We start from the raw sequence: 21108 nt of genomic DNA, 5'->3' as shown, positions 1-21108 counted from the left end.
ATTACATGATGTATGTATGACATGACATGATTTTTTTTATGTTTTTCATAATTAGCATAAATGCAAAATATGATGTCATGACATATGATGGGCAATCAAAGCATGATAATTTAACTTAAATAAAATATACCTATATTATTTATCTAAGTCTCATTAACTCCTTAGCTAAACTTAAAAGTAATCCTAGATTGTCCATATTTTCTTAAGAAAATACCAAAATCCAACTTGACATTTCTTTTGTACTCTTGATTTGTTGTGCCAGTTAAATTACATCAAATTTCTCAAATTATGGCACATTTTACTCTTACCAAGAGTAAACAAATTAAATTAAGGCTTAAATTTGCCCTTAATTCCTTAAGGAAATGTCAAAATCCCAACTTGACATTTCTTGTGCTCTTCTTATTTGTGCTAATTAAAATTAAATTCAATTCCTCAAAGTTTGACACATTTTACTCTTCCAAAGAGTAAATAAATAATCCATTTCATTTTCAAAGGTTAATAAAAAAAACCTTGAAAATGCTCTCCGAGTGTCAACTTCATCAATGTTGGATTAGCTACCATTCCAATTAGAGTTGACACTCTCTAATCCATATAAGGGATAGATAAAATGCTCCTAGAAACCCAAAACCTATTGGTGCTCCTTGGATGTTCTAGGTACCGACTAGGGATAACTTCCCTAGATACCTTTCTAATGACCTTGTTAGGCTTCTTGGAAGCCTTGGTCACATTCTCTAGGTCAACTCTACGGATAGCTTCCCTTGTGACCTTCTTAGCGACTTTGTTAGACTTCTTAGAAGTCTTAGTCACATTTGTTATTGCAAAGATACTCCTAGGGATGCCTTCCCTTGTATCCTTGACTTGACCCCTAGACCTAGGGTTAGTTCCATAGTTATATGGAACCCTATGATAAGAAGGCACATCCTTCTTGGTTTTAAGTTTGTATCCCAAACCCCTATGACCATTGGATGACCTTTGTTGTTTTCCTAGATCTAGTTTATGCTCATTTTGCCCTTTTAGGATATTTTCCATCCATTTTAGGGTCTTTTCCATTTTATCAAGCCTTGACCTCAAGACTTGATTTCCTTTCCATAAATCCCTAGTTTTGGATTTTCTTTTTTGTCCTTGAGCATTTTTATTTTTAGGCTTATACCTAAGGTCCATAGTGTTATTTCCTAGTTTATCTACCTTGCTGACCCTAGGTGTGGTAGTCTTAGTATGAAAAGCAACATATTTTTCCTTAATGCTATCATGCTTTCTATTTTTATGGTAAATGACATTAAAATGAAATAAATTAGAGCGAGCATGCTTTTTACCATTAGTTAAAGGGGTAGGCTCAATAAATGATACATTGGGTTTTACTTTGGAAGCTCCCCCTTGACTTGTGCTTCCTCGGTTAGGCTTGACCGACTTCTTCCCCTTTGGATATTAGCTCCAATAATGTTCTTTTTGATTACACATGAAGCACACAATGTGCTCCTTGCTCTTCTTTGTTGTGGGCGAGGTCTCCTTGGGCTTCTCCTTGCCCTTTGGTGCCACTTGACCATTCTTCTTGGTCAATTTGGGACACTTGCTCTTATAGTGCCCATGTTCCCTACACTCAAAGCATATAATATGATTTTTATTTTTAATTGAAATAAACCTTCATGTGTAGGGATGACACTTTCTTCTTCTTCTTCTTCGCTTGACCCGGAAGTAGAAGCTTCTCCTTCTTCTTGATCCGGTGTCAACGATGGTCGCTCCCCCTCAATCCTAGAGGTGGGAACTTCTTCATCTTCATCTTGTACATGGAACAAAGAGTATGCTCCCTCTTTTCCCTTTTCGTTGCATTCCATTAATGATGAAGCTTCTTGGACCTCTTCTTCGGAAGTTGAGCATCTCTCAACCTCGAACTCCTCTCCTCCTTGATCTTGATCCAATGAGTCGTCCTCTTTGGATTCTTTTTGATTTTATACAGTGGAGGGGATCTCATGAATCTTTGCTAATTTACTCCAAAGCTCCTTGACATCCTTGAATTCTCCAACTCGAGCTAAAATATTATTTGGCAATAAATTGACCAATAGCTTGGTCACTATGTCATTTGCCTCGCTGCTTTGAATTTGCTCTTGGCTCCACTTGCTCCTCTTGAGAATTTTTCCCTTTGAATTTGTTGGAGCTTCAAAGCCTTCCATTAAAGCAAACCATTGCTCTATCTCCATCATCAAGAAATTTTCGATTCTTAATTTCCAATAATTGAAGCTCATCATTGTGAATAGTGGAGGCACCCTTGTGTCAAATCCGAGTCCATCTTGGAATTCCATCTTGAAGTTGAGCTTTTTGAATTCTTTGACTTGATGAATTTTGCTCCAACTTCTTCACCCTCTGGATTTGGTGCCCCTTCCGGCGATGATTCTGGTGAAAAGCGACATCGCTCTGATACCACTTGTTAGGGTTGAATAGCTCGTCGCGCTTGTTAATGTGCTTCTTCGATGATGTGCAACGGAATAAATAACAAGAAACACACTCTACAATGCTAACACAAGGATTTACTTGGTATCCACATCAAGAAAAGGTGACTAATCCATAGATCCATACACGCGAGCACTCTTCACTATGAAAATACTCCTTTATGGTAACTATTGAAGGCGGAGAATCCTTACAACACTCACATAGCAAATACAACACACGCAAGAAGAAAAATACAATGAATACAAATGAAAATCCTCTCTTCTTGCTTACTTGTTACTTGTTGTTGCCTCTTGAACCTTGGAAGTGCACCAGCACTTGTCCCCAAGAGCTTCCAAGAACTGGCCGTGAGCAGTGGAGAAGATCGCCGTGAAGATTGGAGAAGAATCGGGCGAAGAACTTCTGGAGAAGACGCTCGCCAACAGCTATAATTTGCGCAACGGTCGGATCCCAATCGATTGAATGACTCTCAATCGATTGGGGAGGCTCTGAATCGATCGGTCGATCAATTCAGAGTGCCTCTGTGCTCTTTGGAAATAACCTGAATTGATCGACCAATCGATTTAGGCTTTCTCACGATCATGTGCGAGAAATCCCGTCCCCAATCGATTGACCGATCGATTGGAGGCGCCCAATCGATCAGCTGATCGATTGGGAGCGCTTCTGTGCGTGCGATATAAGCTCCCAATTGATCAATGGATCAATTGGGTCATCCTTTCGTCGCGGCGCACATCCTCCAATCGATCGGTTGATCGATTGCCCCACCTTTGACTTGCCTAAACTCAAGTCCTAAGTCTCCAATTCAACATCCGGTCAACCGTGACCTGTTGGAACATTATGCCTAGCATCCGGTCAACCTTAATCTGCTAGAATTTTTTCACCAAGTGCTCCATCAATCTTTTTGACCCACTTGGACTTTTCTTCTCGTGCCAAATGTCTGGTCAACCTTGATCATTTGGACTTCCTTCCACTAGATGTCTGGTCATACTTGACCCATCTGGATTTCCTTGTGCCAAGTATCCAGTCAATCCTTTGACCTACTTGGACTTCTCACACTAAGTGTCCGGTCAACCTTAACCAACCTGGATTTTCACGTGCCAAGTATCCAGTCAACCCTTGACCTACTTCGACTTCCCACACCAGGTGTCCGGTCAACCTTGACCCACTTGGATTTCCACGTGCCTGGCTTCACTCACCAAGTCTTTCCATTGCCCCGCTTCACTCACCGGGACTTCTACCTGCTTGGCTTCACTCATCGAGACTTCTACCTGCCTGACTTCACTCACCAGGACTTTCACTTGGCCTCACTCACCAGGATTTTTCAACTGTCTAGGTCTTTCACCTGACTTCACTCACCAGGATTTTCCATCTGCCTAACTTCACTCACTAGGATTTTTCAACTGTCTGGCTTCACTCACCAAGACTTTCAACTGCCTAACCTCCAATTAGGACTTTCCCAATCAAGTATCTTGTCAATCCTTTGACCTACTTGACTCTTCTTCATATCAATCTGATCAAACCCTGACTAGAGGCGAATTACACAGGTAATCTCCCCAATCGGATGATTACACTTACCATCTCCACGTATTATTAAACATCGAAATCTAAATATAAAGATTTAAAATTGAGTCAAATCAAGCTTAGTTGACATAATTAGGCTACTGCACCAACACATTAAAAGAAAGAGTAAACAGAAGAAAAATTACATGTATAAAAGAGAGGAGAAGAAGGAGGAGGAGGAGGAGGAGACAATCAAGAGAGAAGAAAAAAAAAGTAAAGTCGAATTTGTCACCAAGATAAAAAAAAAAAAAAAAAAAAAAACACTGAAAAAATATGCACTATTTAATAAATACGTAAATAACGTGCACCGTTAGTCAATTTAAAAATATACATGCATCCTTTCTTAAATTACCGAAAACTATTAAATAAAATCTTTCATGACTTGGTTAAAACCCATTGCTATATATATATATTTATATATATATTTTGTACCAAGTTGGCCAACAAATCTATGATTGATCTTTGCTAAGTTAATAGAATACTTCTATTCGGGGAATTGTGACAATCTGACACCCCAATTTAGTCTCGTATCAGCTGAAGCAACAGTTATTCATTCATTTGCTAGATCACTTCTTCCCTATAACTTCTCAATATCCAAACTCATTTCCACTTTTCTATAGAAAATATCGATCAGCTCCCATAAGGAACAGATGAAATGCTGGTGCCATAGCGTGAACAAGATCTTGAGTTTAGATGCTTTTCAATAATGACCTGAAAAAGAAAAGCACTGTCATGGCCCTCCCAAAGATTTCATTAGCTGCAGAACAAAATGAGTAGGATTTCACTACCAGTGACTTGCTACTCCAAAATGAGGAGTTAGGAATCTGCCATAGTTGCTCAGAAGTCAAGAGACCCGCATTGTTTGCTCTGTAAGTTGGAATCAGTAATTTTTGGAACAGAATTTCCGTGCTCCCGTTGCTTCTTCAGATCATTGTTGCCTCTTGTTCTTCCGATACCAAGTTTTGGGAGACCACGATTCAATCCCTCAAGCAGCATACATGCTTTGCACAGCTTCTGTGATTCCAATTGAAAAAAAATGTCAGTATTAAAATATATCAAGTTTACATCTTCTGGAAAAATGATAAACATAAGCGATCATGTCATAAATACTGCTTAAAACAAACCCTTTTTATTTTACTAAAAACTATGTGGCTAAACATGTATAATAATCCGTAATAACAATAATTAGGAATACAGTTTCTAAGGTTATAAATATCCTGACCATGATATGATAGCACCATCTAGCGATGAAGTGTTATCACGACAGGAATCTAACGCTTAATTCGGTAGTAGGTAAAATATTCACATCCATCAAATATTTATATATGAATATCTCTATCTTTATTCTATCAGCAACAAATGAAAGAAGGATGTAAACCAAAATGCAATAAAATTAAGGAACTTCAACTAATGCATGCCACTTCAGACTTCAGCCATTGACTCTGCTCCTTGAACAGCAAGAATTGAGTTTTCCATGACGATGGTTTCTTGAGAGCTTCAAATTGAACAAGACAATGCAGCATATCACCAATTCATAGGTTTCAAATTTAGAATTACAAACTTAAATGCCTTTTAGGTAAAAGAACATCATGAACTTTCAGGAAATCTTAAACTACTGTGCTTGCCCTGTAAGATTAGATTCAGCAATGAGAAGTTCAACATTAGCAATCCTGTCAATCATGCTATTAATCAAATCAAATTCCTATTTGGTGGTCCGGCAGAAAAAGTAATTAAGAGAGGTGAAAGGAATAGCTATAAACCAAAAAACTTCTGAGCAATGAAAAGGTGTGGTTTTAGTACTTGGCTAGAAATATAACCACAACGTTCGCAGGTTCCTTGCTCTGGCAACTTGGTGGATGTTGCAATTCGAAAATTCTCACCTGATCTAATAATGTCAAGTATAGCTCTAGGCCTGCAGGAGAAAGAGAAGATTAGTTGCATAATCTCTACTAAGAAACCTAAATTTATTTATGTGCATACGACTATTTAATTTGGCTTTTGATTTATAGACATAGGCAAAGAATTTACCTTATTCTTTCCAAGTCCTTGATAAATTCACGAGCAAACCCACGATATGCATTAGGTGAGTAAATGCCTGCACATTCATTATCAGCACTAAGAATTGACGAGACAAAATAAAAGTGCTCTGCGTTAAGTCTGGTGTGTGCAAAACATATGACAAAAAAAAATTCAGAAAGCCACTGCACAGAACAAATTTCTGGGAAACGGTAAATCTACAAATCAAATCAATATATTAGTCAAAAGAAAAGGAGATCATTTATATTAGCTGCATTCCAACAATATATGGTCATTCAGGTACCAGCATGTCCTGAGTCATGCACCAAATCTGGTTTGTAGTGCTAGCGCAAATAAAATAACAGCCATGACCCATTTTCATATGCATAATATTTCCATTTAATAATTTGGCTGTACTTGATAAGCTACTACATAAGTTCCCCTAATCACCATTTATTCTAAATGTGCATGCCAAATCACAGCGGACAAAAAGTATAAATAAGGGAAGGGCATGATAGATTACATTCGGTGGAGAAATAATCCAGCTTCTTGAAGTATGCATACGTGAAACTTGGTTAAGGTCTGACAGTTTTAAAAATTGACAAATTAGCTCAATAAACATACAAAGACTGCATAAAAGAATTTCATTGCCAAGGATATATAACAATTTCTTTCTCATAAGTGTATTTGAAGGGCTTGCATCTCGGAATAGGGCCATCTTCCCCTGTAGTAATGATTGTACACCTACTCAACCTAAGAGAAGTCCATGATTGTGATTATTATTTACTATTAAGAGGAATTGTAGCAGTAAGTGAAATGTGGAGAGTACATTACCTAGCAATATCACCCCGCAAAATATTCAATAGAACAGTCTCAGCAATATCATCTGCATTATGGCCAGTAACAATTTTATCTGCTTTCATTAATGCAGCACCTCGATCTAGAGCCTACAAGTAACATGGCATCCTACTGTCCATTATCACAAGATTGGCTCTTCATATATGGAATAAAAATGAAGCATTAAAGAGAGCGGTCTGTAGATGTAAGGAATAAAAAATTAACATTCAAAGGAGAAATGCAAATACACGTGGAAGTAACCGTACTCATACTAATGGTATGTTTAATTGGACAGAAATGGGATAAAAAATAAATAAAGAAATGAATTTGTTAAAGGAAGAGAAAAATAATGGAAATTCCATCTAATTTCTCCATTTATTTTCCACACAATTATGTAGAGGGAGAAAGGAAGTTTGAGGTTTGAGTTTCTAATAGACACAACATAAGTCGCATTACTATCTTTCTTTTGATTTTGTTCAAGCAAACAAGTAATGTAATACTTTTTTTTTTATCTCTTCTCACATAATCTATCTCCTTCCTCCCATATTTTTACCCCTTCAAGTAAACACCGGATAATGGTAGGCACTTGGCAAGTGGAAGATAACCAAGATGGCTACAATAAAATCTCAACTTTAATCCCCCTTTTAATTATAATAATGGTAATACAGGCTATCAATTTTCTTTTGTTAAAATGTAGTATCGAATGTAACTTATTTAATTAATTAATTTAGTGATACGCTCAAGTGATTTCTAGATCCACACGTCATTCTGTTCTTCACTTTACAAACACATACCAAGGATCAAAAGAATGGGAACAAAGAACAAAAACAGGATTTAGTTAGCAGAACTTTTTTTTTAATATTCTAAAATTAATTTATATATCAGCCATTAAATTTGAGAAGAGCAAACAGGATTTAGTTAGCAAAGCTTCTTTTTTTTTTAATATTCTAAAATTAATTTATATATCAGCCATTAAATTTGAGAAGAGCTTTTAGGACCAGATCTTTTCAGAATTTTAAAAAAAAATCTATAAAATGATATTTGCAACTTAAAAAGCTGGGCAACCAAATAGCCAAAAAAAGAAAATTCCTCTAGTGCACAATCTACCAAGTAACTTATGATACCTGACGACGAAATACTCCACAAAAAGTACAGTTGTTTTTTAAGCCTATTGCCTTCACTATCTCATCCATTGTCCAACCATACAGATCTTTGTAAGAAACCACCTTCAGGGGCAATCCATACTGCAGCAGATTTGTAACGCTAATAATTTAAATGATATACAAAGATGGGTTAACTTCAAGAAAATGTGATTATAAATCATTAAATCTCAAAAACAAGCAATAACTACAACAACAATCCAGTCTTATCTCACTAGGTGGGGTCAGCTAAAAACATGCAATAACTAAAGTAGTATAATTGCAGAACTAATAGGGTTAAAACAGTAGATTTTACCAGCCTTTGAGACAGTAAATTTAGTTCATGATACATCAGATGCAGATATTCTCTTTGGAGAAAAAGAGTCAATGGCAGTTAATTCTCTAAAATATAGGTGTTTCAAGGCTACATTTCTTGTGGTACCATGAGGGAAGAGCAAAGACACAAGCAGTTGAATAATGCATATTATCCTTTATTCCAGAACTATGCCTACACGTGGCATGGCAGAGCAAAGATACAACCAGTTGAATAATGCATATTATCCTTTATTCCAAAACTATGCTTACACATGGCATGGTAATATAAAAACTAGGCAGCATCGTACATATCCTGATAACATTAATTTATAATTTGTTATTATCTCAATTTTACTATAATTTATCTTACCTATCAAAAACCTAATACTATTGCTAATGAGTAACAATATATAATTAACACTTAGAATATAATTAAGTTACTATTATAGCATTACCAATTAATAATAATATTAATTATTAGCTTATTATGCTAGTGCTCATGAATGAAGCCATCCTCTTGTGAGCTTGGATTCACATTCCTCGTTCTCTTCTCTCAAAGCCATAAAGCTCAATCTTGTCCTTTGCTTCCAACTATCCCATAGCCCAATTTTCTCTTCCTCATGAAAGTGAACTCGTGACATCATGTCAGTTGGACACTCCCTCAGGTGGCTCTAGCATGAGATGCGATGTGGATATCTTAGCAGTGGCATTTGCAACCAATGGAAGAGCTTCATTCTTCCAGTGCATTTGCTTTTCTTCCATGCCTTCTTTCTGGTTGGTCCAGAATAATAATTCAGCAGAAATCAATCAATTTTGAGAAAATCACTGATCCCTCTCCATTTTTCTTGATTTGATCAGTTAAAATGAGATGTATATCAATTCCCATTGCATCTATAGTGTCTCAGCAAACCCCTAACACACTTCTGAGTCATCAGCCAGAATTGGATCAGCTCTTATCACTTACGATACAACTTGGCCAATCTGTATCACAATTGGCTGAGTTTGACAACCACGATAGCGGCAAGGTTGAATGAGTGAATAAATGATCTAGATAAGACTCATAGCTAAGCAATTCAAGCGAGTAACACAAAAATTTTTGGTCCTTGTGTGACTTCGCTAGGTTTCAATGGGACTAGGTCAATTGAATTTCTAACATCAGCCCAGTTTTAAAAAATTCAATCCACTTACACTCTCTAGTTGAAAAAATTTCAATTGATTTGATCAATTTTCTAAAAAAATATAGCTCATTTCTAGCTAGTTTTAGAAAGTCTAGTTTTTCAAACTTCTCCACAATCTTATTGAGATGTTCAATTTTATGAGAAAAATTGGAACTATTTATGCATGTACCTATCCAGCTGGGGCAATCTGTATCCATATAAGGCGGCCAACTTTGACAACCATTATTAAATCAATAGTATCTCACAGTTACAAATAACTTATGCACTGCAAAATAAATAAAAAAATGTAATATGAAATGATAATAACCTAGATTATAACAGAACCACCACAAAAAAAAAAATCAAGAAGTAACAAAATTCAATTAATAAAAGAAGAATTCATAACATGGTAATTATACCATAGCCTTAGAAAGTAGCAGTTTAACTAAAGTTAATACCTCAATTTCATTTCTTTTAACTGTTTCAAGTGAATCATCTCTGTAACCTGTAATGCCTTCATCAACAGATAAAAGGAAGAGATCTAATCCATAGTTGTGTCGGCGATTCAACTGTGACATAACATATGCAAGAACAGTTGAATCTGCATAGAAGAAATTTGTCGTTTGTGTGAGAGAAAATTAGAAAAAAGATCCATCTTTGAACTGAGGTAATTCTAATTAGCTGGGAACTGAAATTATTTAATCTTGGAACATGACAGTAAAAGTTTCCAGTAAACTCCTATAGAAGCACTGTGTTAATAGAGAAGCTTCACCTTGTATATACAAACACATTTTTTGTTAAAGGGGAAAAGAATAAATATGACTCGGCATTTGATACTTGTAAGAACTTGTCATTCACCTTTTCCTCCAGAAGCTGCAACTGCAACACGCTCACCACGTCTAAATAGGTTGTTATCCATAATAACTTTATGTATCTCGTCTTCAAAAACAATGTAGAAGCATTCCTTACAAATCTACAAAAAACAAAATGAAATATTCTACGAGTGTATGCCATTTTACATATGTAACATTCAAACTTGCTACTAGGAAATTGCAATTAGTTTGTGTTCGAAATATAGGCCTCAAAGGAAGAAGTATTTCCCAATTTCTAGATCATCCCCATCATGTCATTGAAGCTTTAATTTGAACCCACCTCAGAATGCAAATCAGTGAAGGTCCTTTCACAGAAATTTGGAATCCAAAATCCACAATAGTAATTTCATCTTAATCTTAATCTAAATCTAAGGCTATTGGTTAGCTACAGATTCCTTTCTTTTCACAATAAGAGAAATTGTCCAGTACGACATCTATGCTACAATCGCCAACAATGCCATCAACAATATTAGCATATTCCACATTTAAGGATATATTTAATTGCATAGAAAAAACATCAAGATCATCAGGAAATATGGATGATTAGTGCATCTAGTGTAGCTTGCATCCCACATTGAGTAGGATTTGTTTTGTGCTCATAAATATCTTCCAAAAAAGTTATTGAGTATTGTGGAGCTACCACTATAAATACAATATTAAATTGTACAGATACCTCATGAACTACATTATTAAAATTGTGTAGATACCTGACAACAAATGTGTACCGGCTGGTTTGAACTTGATTCTAAATGTACCAACTCCACCAACTAGTGCTAATTTCTCACATTTTAGAATGGATCCAAAGGTTAAATATATGTTAAGCCTGGAAACTTGAGCAGTTGTACCTTTTGATTATGGTATGATATTGTCAGATAGGAACATGGGGCTACTTTTCTGTTTGCCATATCTTCACTAGGTGTTTATGGAGTCAAGTTTAAGAGATGATCCGGGCTTGTTAAAGCTAACAGCTTCTTTGAAACCATATGAAAACATGAATTCACATTCATATTTTTTTTCTAAGTTTCAGTGCTCCATAAAGTTGGTCCAGTGATAATGATTTGGCATTAAGGAATCAGGCATTGTAGAAGCCATGTCAATCACTTCTCCCCTTTTAACAAACTAAGTTACGCAAGTTTGCATTTTTAAGATGATCAACAATTCATGGTTAACGAAAGTTAACGATAATAATTATCTTTACAAGTTTACTAGTCCTATCTAAAAAAATCTGCAACAGATGAACAAAAAAAAGTGAATCACAACCATAACATTCACCCTATCCAATAGAATTCCAATTCCGACGCATAAACAATCCCTCCTAGGAAAGAGAGCGGAAAGAGTAGTACCTGCTGCAGAGTTTTAGGTCGTTTAAGGGCAGCCTGCCTTTGGTTGCAGATGGAGCAGAGACGCGCGGCTGCTCTCTTCGACCTGGAGCTGGCGTCAGAATCCCCCATGTAGACTGACCCCTGCCGCAAATTGCGGTAGAGGACTGGGCGGAGGGGAGATCAACACCTAAACCTGCGAACAGGATGCCGTATCGATCGCCGTTGTGCCTCCGCCGCGGACGAGAGACGTCGTCGTATTGATGGGCAACACCATGCTGATGCTTATGGGCCGTAACCTAAAAATGTGCCGAAAGATTTTTGGGCCACGCTATAATATATCAGGTTTGATTAGTGGCACAATTCCTACGTGCAATCTGACTCACTAGCCAAATTGCGAGCGCATAACCCGTCGATCAACCCTAACCTGCCACCATCCTCTCCCACTCCCGCCCTCGACCACTAATGGCGACGGCAGCCACTCCCACCAGGACCTTCCCTCCGACCAGGACTCCACTTAACCGGACCCGCCCGTTCTCCCACTTCTCCCGCCTCCGGTGCTACGCCGGTGCTAAAGCCCCGATTTTGACCGCCTCCAACCTCACCGACCCCTCCCCAGCGTTCCGATCTCTCACGGCCTTCGCTCCCGCCACCGTAGCCAACCTCGGCCCCGGTTTCGACTTCCTCGGTTGCGCCGTCGGTGGTGGCCTCGGCGACACCGTCACCGTCTCCGTCGACCCCGCAGTCGCGCCAGGTACTCTCTCGATCGCCGAGATCTCTGGATCCTCTTCTGCCTCCAAGCTCCGGCGTGACCCGCTATGGAACTGCGCCGGCATAGCCGGTATAGCCGCGATGCGCATGCTCGGCGTCCGCTCCGTCGGCCTCTCCCTGTCTCTTCACAAGGGCCTCCCGCTCGGTAGCGGCCTCGGCTCCAGCGCTGCTTCCGCCGCCGCCGCGGCGCTCGCCGTCAGCGAACTCTTCGGCGGCCGCCTGACCCCTGACGAACTCGTTCTCGCCGGGCTCGAGTCGGAGAAGAAGGTAAGTGGCTACCACGCTGACAATGTGGGGCCTTCGATCTTGGGAGGCTTCGTCTTGATCCGGAGCTACGACCCGTTTGAGATCATCCAGCTGGAATTCCCACATGACCGGGATCTCTTTTTCGTGCTGGTGAGCCCCGAGTTCGAGGCGCCCACCAAGAAGATGAGGGAAGCATTGCCGGCAAACATCCCAATGAAGGACCATATCCGGAACTCGAGTCAAGCCGCAGCCTTGGTGGCTGCTGTGGTGCAAGGCAATGTGAGGGTTCTCGGATCTGCAATGGCAGCGGATGCAATCGTTGAGCCGAGGAGAGCTCCCCTAATTCCGGGGATGGTGAGTGTGAAGAAGGCAGCAATGGAGGCAGGTGCCTTTGGTTGCACCATCAGTGGCTCCGGGCCGACTGCTGTAGCAGTCATCGATGAGGAGGAGAAAGGAAATGAGATCGCGTCGAGGATGGTGGAGGCTTTCGCCAAGGAGGGTAATCTCCAATCCATTGCAACTGTGGCCAAGCTTGATAGAGTTGGGGCAAGGGTCATTGGAACAGAAGCAGCCTAAAACAAACAGGTAACTTTCCTCTTCACTTCTCTCATCCATAAACTTGAAGTGTTATTTCAACATATCAAATTTTCCATTGGCATGCTTTTCTGTACATCATCTCTGCTAATCATATAGAATGGATGAATGTAAATCCAATCCAATTCTAGTTCAGTAAGTTTCATTATTTTATCTTTCTGAATTATCATCTAAACTACTCACTTTGTTATGGGATAAAATAAAAAACTTTAAAGATCATTGACAAAATCATTAGATGTTACAGCCCATTTTAAAAATCACCCCTAGCCTGCGAAATTCCATGTTCCTTTTGCAGAATGTTCAGGGTTGGCCTCTGCTTAACGGGGAGGTTTGAGCACACGGGAGATGAGTTCCAAGCAATAAAGAAGTGTCAATCCTTTGATTCTTACCAGCAAAGATCAGCTGCAGTTGTAACAGGGTATTACAAGCCTGGTGAGATTGTCATTTTCCTACTAGCATATTATCACTTTGATTTAGTGTTTTGAATTGTAGTTTATCTGGCGGTGAAATAACTTTTTGCTTCAAGCCTTCTTGTGTGATGATGTCTACTGTATCTATTTGTACTTGTTTTAACTGCAAGCTCTGTTATTTCTCTTTCCCTTTTCTTGAAGCACACTTGTGTTTTGACAAGGAGATAGGCTATCGTTAATCACTCATCTCCACCAAACATTAAATCATCATCAATTGTCATCATCGTTTGTAGTTTTGATTGTTCATGGATCATCATCGACTATTAGGTCTGATTGTTAAATATTTGTTAGCCATTGATTCCCATTGCTAGTTTGTTAAAAGGACCATTAAGTTTCATTTTCGCTCTACTAGAAAACCTCAGCTGGTTAAACCTGTTTTGCCAACTCTAGAGTAAGAAATGCAACGGAAATAAAAACACGTATAATACATAAATACCATGAAAAGATAAGAATGTGATTGGTGGCGCCGGGGAGGATCTCAACCAGAAGAAATCAAGGCCATTGCGTAATGCAGCCAGTAGTTTGGAGCCAGGGGTTTGTGTTGCGGATAAGAATGCGGTGACCGAAACGAAGGAGCAGAACAAAGCTGTTGGATTCACATTTTCAAGGAGATATCAGGATATTGTCGAAGTAATTCATGAGATAAAGAAGCAGTCTGATGGTACATCTGCTACAGCTGATCGCCAAACTGTTTGAAGTGGGAAAATTTTTCTATCACCACAAAAAATCTGAATATAAAGGTGGAGCTATTGCTGCAATTCTTTTTTTCTGAGTATTTCTTCAGCTCGTTGTGCAAGATTTCCAGCAAAATCTGAGTTGTCTTTTCTTTTTTCTTTTACTTTCTTTCCCTCTAAGCAGTTTCTGCAAGGATGATTTGTGGTTTGTCTCCTCTTTCAACCTCAAAAATTGATGATCTTTTGGTGTTTGAGGAAGATGAGGCAATTGGCACTGGATAACTTTCATCAACTCTACAGAAGATTTACAATTGGGAATTAAAACTCCTTGAGGAAGTCATGGTCAGTATAAGTATTTTTATTGTTTTCTATTAGTCTTATTTTTTGCTTTGATATCTTTGCAGAATGCATATCTACAAGCAAATCAAGAAGGGATTTACCTTTTTCTTTGATTTCATAATTAAATTGGTTATGTTAGTCATCTTTTAACAAATTTCTTCATTCCATAAGGTGACTTTTTATTTCTCAAGAGTTCGGCTTCAATATAATTATCAAACAAAAACATAGAGCTTTTAGAAACTTCTCTGATTTTTTTTTTAGAATCACTACTGATTCTTTTTAGAACTTAAGTTAAAAAGACATTGACAATGAAAAATTATCAATTATTTTTTATAATTATTTTATTTATATGTTATATGTATTGGGTGTTAATAATTAATTGTAGTGTAAATAAAGAAAAGTCAGTCTTGCAAAAAATTATATTTTTGTAGTTGGTATTAATCATTTGATTATTTTTAGAAATGTTTTTTTTCTTTTAATAATTATTTGATAGTGGCGCCAAAAAAATAAAAAATAATACTTTGGTATTTAAAATAAATAATAGATTTTATTTATTTATTTTAATCATGAATTTGCTACTGAAATATTGCTTCTATATGACCAAACAACATTTCATATTTGTATCTACCAAATTATTTTTTATTTTTTTATATTTGAATTAGAATATATATATTTATGTATATTATTTTTCAAAATTATTTCATTAAAAATGAAAAATCCAAAAAAAGTTTCTTTTGGCGTTATGGTTCCTCCTTCTATCATATTCATTACAGTTTTACTCAAAGAAGATAAAGTACAATCAAATAATCAATAACACATAACTCTAACGTTCTTTCTTTATCATTTAAATGGCTTCTTACATTTCATATGATCTTGAGCTGATCTGATGGTTGTAGCACTATGCAGGTTTCTTTTTACATTATTGACATACTAGGTCTTAAGACGAACCAAAAATGCCTCGAATATATTCATTGTTTAGTTCCTGGACTACACATCTACTGTGGCTTTTTTCTTCTTTTCATAACATTGTTAAAAAAAACAATATTGAAGTGCTTTTCCTACTTTGTCATCATATTAAATCATCTTCAAATAGAGAACTTTTATTGATTGTTATAGTGACAACTTCTCGTGCATTTGATAGTGTACTCAAACAATAAAGATGTGTGTAATTGTGTAGCTGACCTACATTCTTTTTAAACTTCATATAGGCCGAGGAAAAGATGAGGGTTTTATACAATAGAAAATGTAAGCAGCTGAATCCACTAAGTAAAATGGGTGCAGAGGCTGAAAAGCTGGAGTCAGTTGAAGTGTTCATCAGAAAGCTATCTGTAAGGATACAAATAGCCATACAGATAGTATGCTCAATTTCAAGTAAAATCAATCAAGTCAGGGATGAAGAGTCGTATCCGCAAGTTATTGAACTTATCCATGGGTAAGCCATTCTCGATTATTTATTTATGCCTTGTTCTTATATTTGTGATTAATTCTGAGCTTGCACATGTGCTCATCTTGGAAATAGAATAATTTCTTCATATTCTATATGATTCAGATATGCTACGATCTTGTTTATTGGCATTTTACTTGATCTCAATTTTTTTATATATGAATAGTGGAATCTCTATTTTTTTAATTAGAAAAATGCAATCGGGCTAAAGGTGTGAAGGTGGAGGGAAATCAAAATAGAGTTGAAGGTGCTAGGTTAGGTGGAGCTTAAAGAAAACTCTACTTGTGATTATGGAGGAAGGGATGAGCTTGGTGCCTTTCTTGTATGGTGCAGTGTAGAGGATGAGAGGTAGGGAGCTAGGCGAAGATTGAGGCTTAGCTTGGATCGATTGGTCAATTGAGATTGTGGTGGTTGAAAGAGAGGGACAAGAAGCCTAGGGCTCAGATGGTAGGTTACAAGCAAAAAAATTGGTTAATAACTCCGGAAACTCCCCTCTACTTGGATATATCATTAATGAATGCATAATAATACAACCAGGTCTCCCACATTAATGCTAAATTTGAAATTTTTGTACTCATTTCATTTTTTGATTAGAGAAGGTAAAATAAACCATTAGATTAGATTGTTTAATTAAATTTGTGGTCTGAGGGTATAGGCTCAATTTAGGTAACCAAGATTGTTTAACTACTGGTTATTTTCTTTATCTCTATATATGGACTTTCAATCATTCAGTGAACCTACTTTTCACTTGTTTTATGATGTATGATGATTTCTTTTGCATCAATTTGACATTTCAGTTATGTCAAAATGCCATCATATTCAATGTCAAGCAATATCGGAAGCTAAAAATCTATATTCTATTATCGACAGAGTAAAGCTGAACGACCATATGGATGAAATAAAACGACTGGAGATGGCCACAGTTGATTTGGCAGCTCATTTTTCTGATTGGGTCACTGCTCAAAGGAGCTACCTCAAATCCTTGAACGATTGGCTTATGAAGAAACAGATGATGACATTGCTGCTCCTTTTCCGCTTGGGAAATTAGGTGCACCTTCTATTTTCGTCGTCTGCAACTACTGGTCCAAGAGTGTAGATGTCATATCGGAAAGGAATGTTGTCGGTGCAATGAAGGCTTTTGCTCATATTGTTTTTAAGTTATGGCAACAGCACAGCCTCGAGCAATGACTTTAATAACAAAGTCTGATAATAAGAGATATGGATAGCAAGCTAAAATGAGCAACTAATGGTCAAGCATAAGAATAAGTTAATGCCGATATCCAGTGAGATCGATATATCAGTTCCTGAACATGCACATCATGGTTCCACTATGATTAGTTTTCAATCAAGCCTCAGACACATTTTTGAAGCCATGGAAAACTTCGCTGCTAGTTATGCAAAAGTATACAAGGAGCACGTTTTGAAGGATAGATGAGTGAGCTGACATGAAACGTTTGCCATTTCATTGCAATTCGATTAGAACCGGAAGAGTTAGCAGGTGGCATCCCAAGCGACGACAAGCTTCACTGTCTAGTGGCATCTGGTTGTGGGGAGGAGATGGACAATTCCAACCGGCACAAACATTGTGGATATTATTTATAACTTTGGATTACTATCTTCCTATCTCAGGCAAGCAAGTGGTACTGATATGTCGAGAGCAACTTATAGGACTTTTCATCACTTTTTGGGCAAGACCTTATCAAAAGCTGTGAAGTAGTGAAAGTTTTTTGAAAATGCCATCGATGCTGGTACTTGCTGCTGCTCTCCTGAAACATCACCAAACTGCACTGGCCCCTGTTTCGAAACACTTGTCGGCCGATCGGCCGAAGCTGTGAGATGCTCATGATGCTGGGGTTGGAGCAGTGTTAGTTCTCATGACCACTAGCACCAAGGTGCTGTTGTGCACGATGCTAAAGAGCATAGGACATGATAAGTTCACGAGTATCCATCGCTTTCATGGTCACTTCTAATTCTATTGTCACTTCTAATTCTATTGATCTTCCCAACCATGGCACGAAGCAAAAGCTTAGTGATGTACATTTGATATCTGTATTGAGGATCGCTAATATCTAAGCTTGTTAATTCATTAACTTAGGAGATTTATCTATTATTTATAAAATTCTTATAAATTAGGTATAAAAATAAAAAATGTTTTCTTTATTAGTTTTATTGTATTAATCAAATTAAAGCATACATATGTCAGTTAGTTAAAGTAGCTTATCAAATTTATTTACCAAACAGCTGTGTGAAATAAAACTAATTAATTTTATTATTTTTAAATTTATAAAATACTAATTATTCCATACAATTATTTAATAAATCGAACATTGATCTCTTCCTTTTAAAAAATCGCGTACTATCCTTTTAGCCTAAACATTATTTTTTAAAATAAAAAATAATGTTTGGTATATTTTTAGTGTAAAAATATTATTGTTGTATTAATTATTGTTATAACATAATGCATAATATTATTATATTAATTTGGTGAATTTTTTAAAATTTAATCGGAATTATTTTTACTTGGTATTATTATAGTATTTACGTGGTTTTTGATTAATTCAGAAGTAATTTTAATAAGCTGATAAAGAAAAGTATTCTGATGTAATAGTAATTTATAGATAGTAATTTGATAAATTAAAGTAATTTTATTTTATATTATAACAATTAATTTAACATAAAATAATTATGTTTTATATGTTATAATAATATTGCAATACAATATTTTTAAAATAAGAAATATGTTAAATTTTCCTTTTAATTTATTTTTTAAGAGGCAGAAAAACACTAATATAGTAATATGTAAGTGTGTAAATGAATCAGTTTAGTCTTCATTTAGTAAGAGCTTATATATATTTATTTAATAAAATTAATTAAATGAATAAATTTAAATAATTTATTAAATTAAATAAATAAATTTGAATATAAGTGTTTAATATTCGTCAGCATGTTTTTAAATAATGTTCCTCCATAAAACTCTCATAATTTTAAATAAAGAAAGAAAATTTAAAAAATGGATAAATATATTCATCAACTCAATAATCAAATTCATTAATTAACTAAATAATTTTAAAATATAAAAATTTTAAATAATCAAATAACTTAAATTAAGAACGTAAAAAAAATTAAGTCTAATATGGATATGTTTTAAGGACAGAGGAGGAATTAGAAAGGGAGCGAGGGATAATTTTATCATTACACTATTTAAGACTTAAAAGGGGAGAGGAGCTAGGAGCAAAGAAGGGACTTCTTCTTCGTGCTTTTGTTCCGCCACCAGGGGCCAACGGGGAGGGTTGGCTCTGTCCCATGCTCCTTTCTCCTCGTCGATGTCGGTTGCCTTCCTTTCCCGCCTCTTGTCACCATCTCCACCGAGGGAGCTTCCTCCCGATGCCGCTAGCTTAGATGCCAATGATGGTAGACTCGTGTCGCCATTGCCGCTAGCTTAGATGCCAACATCGCCTTAGTCGCCTAGCCTCACGATAGCAGCCGCCTCCATTGCTGGACAGGCTTCCAGACGTCGACGCTACCTCCGTCGCCCCACGACACACACTGGTTCTCCCTCTTGCACGCCGCTGCTCCCAACATCGCTTTCCTCCCCCCTTTTCAGCGCCACCGCAGGGGCCTACAGCCACCACGCGCCGCAGCCTCCTTCACCGGCAGCCTCCATGCTCCGCAGCCTCTTTCGCCGACAACCTCCACACGCCACAACCTCCCTTGTCGACAGCCTCCACGTGCCAGCAATCCATGTCTCGGCAGTCCACTCGCCAACTTCGCCCTGGTTCCGACTCTATGTCACTGTTGTGTTCCAACCCCTGTGTCGCTCTATTTGTGCCGTATCCTGGCCTACGTGCCATTATCATATCCTGGCCTGCATGCCGTTGTCATATCCCAGCTTGCGTGTCGATGTCATATCCCGGCTTGTGTGTCACTGTTAGGTCCCGGTCTGCATATCGTCTTCTAGATCCAAGTCACGTTCGACTAGGTGTTGTCAGATCCATGTCTTAATCCAGCTCAGAGTCATCTACTCTTCTAGGTCATGACAATTTGAGCAGCGTTTCGATCAGCTCACCGATCCACCAGAGGATGCCCTTTGGGCCAGGGTACGTTACCGTATTCACTGTATATTTATTTCATTATTCTATTATTATTATTTAATTGATTATATATTCGTTGGATTTGCCTCGAGCATCGGGGTACCAGAGATCGGGGTAACCCGGTCGCTAGCTGTAGGTGACATTGACTAGAAGACTTCTGACGACTTGGTCAACATATATGGACAACTCAGCATACCTTCCTTCGAGCCATAGTGATTCGATCAATATTTTCACCATATTATTCTAGCTCTCCGTCTGATTCAATTTTCGGACCGATTAAAGTCAAACTTTAACGATCAATTCTTTATATTCGACTTAACTTTGATTCAATTGTCTTATCAAATAAATTTGAATACCATGACTTTGGGCTCAAATTGGCTCATTTACCATCCTAGTAATATTGAGTACATTTTTGATTCGTTCCCTTTAGATCTCTCATGCTATTTAATAAAATTGGACAAAGTTGTTGAATAGCAAGACTCAGAGGAGGGTTTTGTAATTTTCCAATATTAAAAGTAGCATTGGGATAATTGCTCAATACCTATGTGCAATCTGACTCACTAGCCAAATTGCGAGCTCATAACCCGTCGATCAATCCTAACCTGCCACCATCCTCTCCCACTATTTAATTGGTAGCTCATATTCTTTTTACGGTCCAGAAGATGCTCCCTTTTCATGCATTGGTGGGAATGTATGATCCCCACCTATTTTACAAGTTGGGACTATGCATCCCCACCAATACATGCAAAGAGAGCATTCTCTGGACCGCAAAAGCGGTCTTGAGGATCCGGCCTGCTCTCCCACTCTCGCCCTCGACCACTA

General features: G+C 37.5%; 2 protein-coding genes across 3 annotated transcripts; one reads left to right on the top strand and one right to left on the bottom strand.

Annotated features, from left to right (window-relative positions):
• Positions 1-4266: 4266 nt before the first annotated feature.
• On the bottom strand, positions 4267-11943 carry LOC122023927 (cytoplasmic tRNA 2-thiolation protein 1-like). The gene is made up of 11 exons (XM_042582367.1): positions 11682-11943; positions 10325-10439; positions 9925-10067; positions 7980-8099; positions 6853-6965; positions 6679-6771; positions 6542-6582; positions 6031-6097; positions 5803-5914; positions 4791-5016; positions 4267-4713 (listed from the first exon to the last, which is right to left on the bottom strand). Exons 1-10 carry the CDS (start codon positions 11787-11789, stop codon positions 4840-4842), a joined length of 1089 nt encoding a protein of 362 aa, XP_042438301.1. The 5' UTR covers positions 11790-11943; the 3' UTR covers positions 4267-4713; positions 4791-4839.
• A 20-nt stretch (positions 11944-11963) lies between these two features.
• LOC122023926 (homoserine kinase-like) lies at positions 11964-18285 on the top strand. 2 transcript variants are annotated; one of them, XM_042582366.1, is made up of 5 exons: positions 11964-13259; positions 13564-13700; positions 14597-14754; positions 15960-16183; positions 17066-18285. In XM_042582366.1, the coding sequence occupies exon 1, from the start codon at positions 12123-12125 to the stop codon at positions 13248-13250; it is 1128 nt and encodes a 375-aa protein (XP_042438300.1). In that variant the 5' UTR covers positions 11964-12122; the 3' UTR covers positions 13251-13259; positions 13564-13700; positions 14597-14754; positions 15960-16183; positions 17066-18285. The 2 variants fall into 2 exon arrangements, with proteins under 2 accessions (XP_042438300.1, XP_042438299.1); XM_042582365.1 differs by having other exon boundaries at positions 13564-14478.
• The last annotated feature ends 2823 nt before the right edge of the window (positions 18286-21108 follow it).

The sequence above is a fragment of the Zingiber officinale genome, chromosome 9B (genome assembly GCF_018446385.1).
Source record: "Zingiber officinale cultivar Zhangliang chromosome 9B, Zo_v1.1, whole genome shotgun sequence".
Classification (NCBI taxonomy): domain Eukaryota; kingdom Viridiplantae; phylum Streptophyta; class Magnoliopsida; order Zingiberales; family Zingiberaceae; genus Zingiber; species Zingiber officinale.
The sequence above is the reverse complement of the archived record's forward strand: the minus strand, read 5'-3'. Positions and strand labels throughout refer to the sequence as shown.

Bases quoted from the DNA above. Each gene is read 5' to 3' on its own strand.
- LOC122023927 (XM_042582367.1), bottom strand. From the start codon at position 11,789: ATGGGGGATTCTGACGCCAGCTCCAGGTCGAAGAGAGCAGCCGCGCGT. The intron at 10,068-10,324 runs GTGAATGACAAG...TCTTCTATGCAG, and splicing joins TGCAGCTTCTGGAGGAAAAG to ATTCAACTGTTCTTGCATAT. The intron at 8,100-9,924 runs GTATTAACTTTA...AATCTGCTGCAG, and splicing joins TTAAAAGAAATGAAATTGAG to TATGGATTGCCCCTGAAGGT.
- LOC122023926 (XM_042582366.1), top strand. From the start codon at position 12,123: ATGGCGACGGCAGCCACTCCCACCAGGACCTTCCCTCCGACCAGGACT.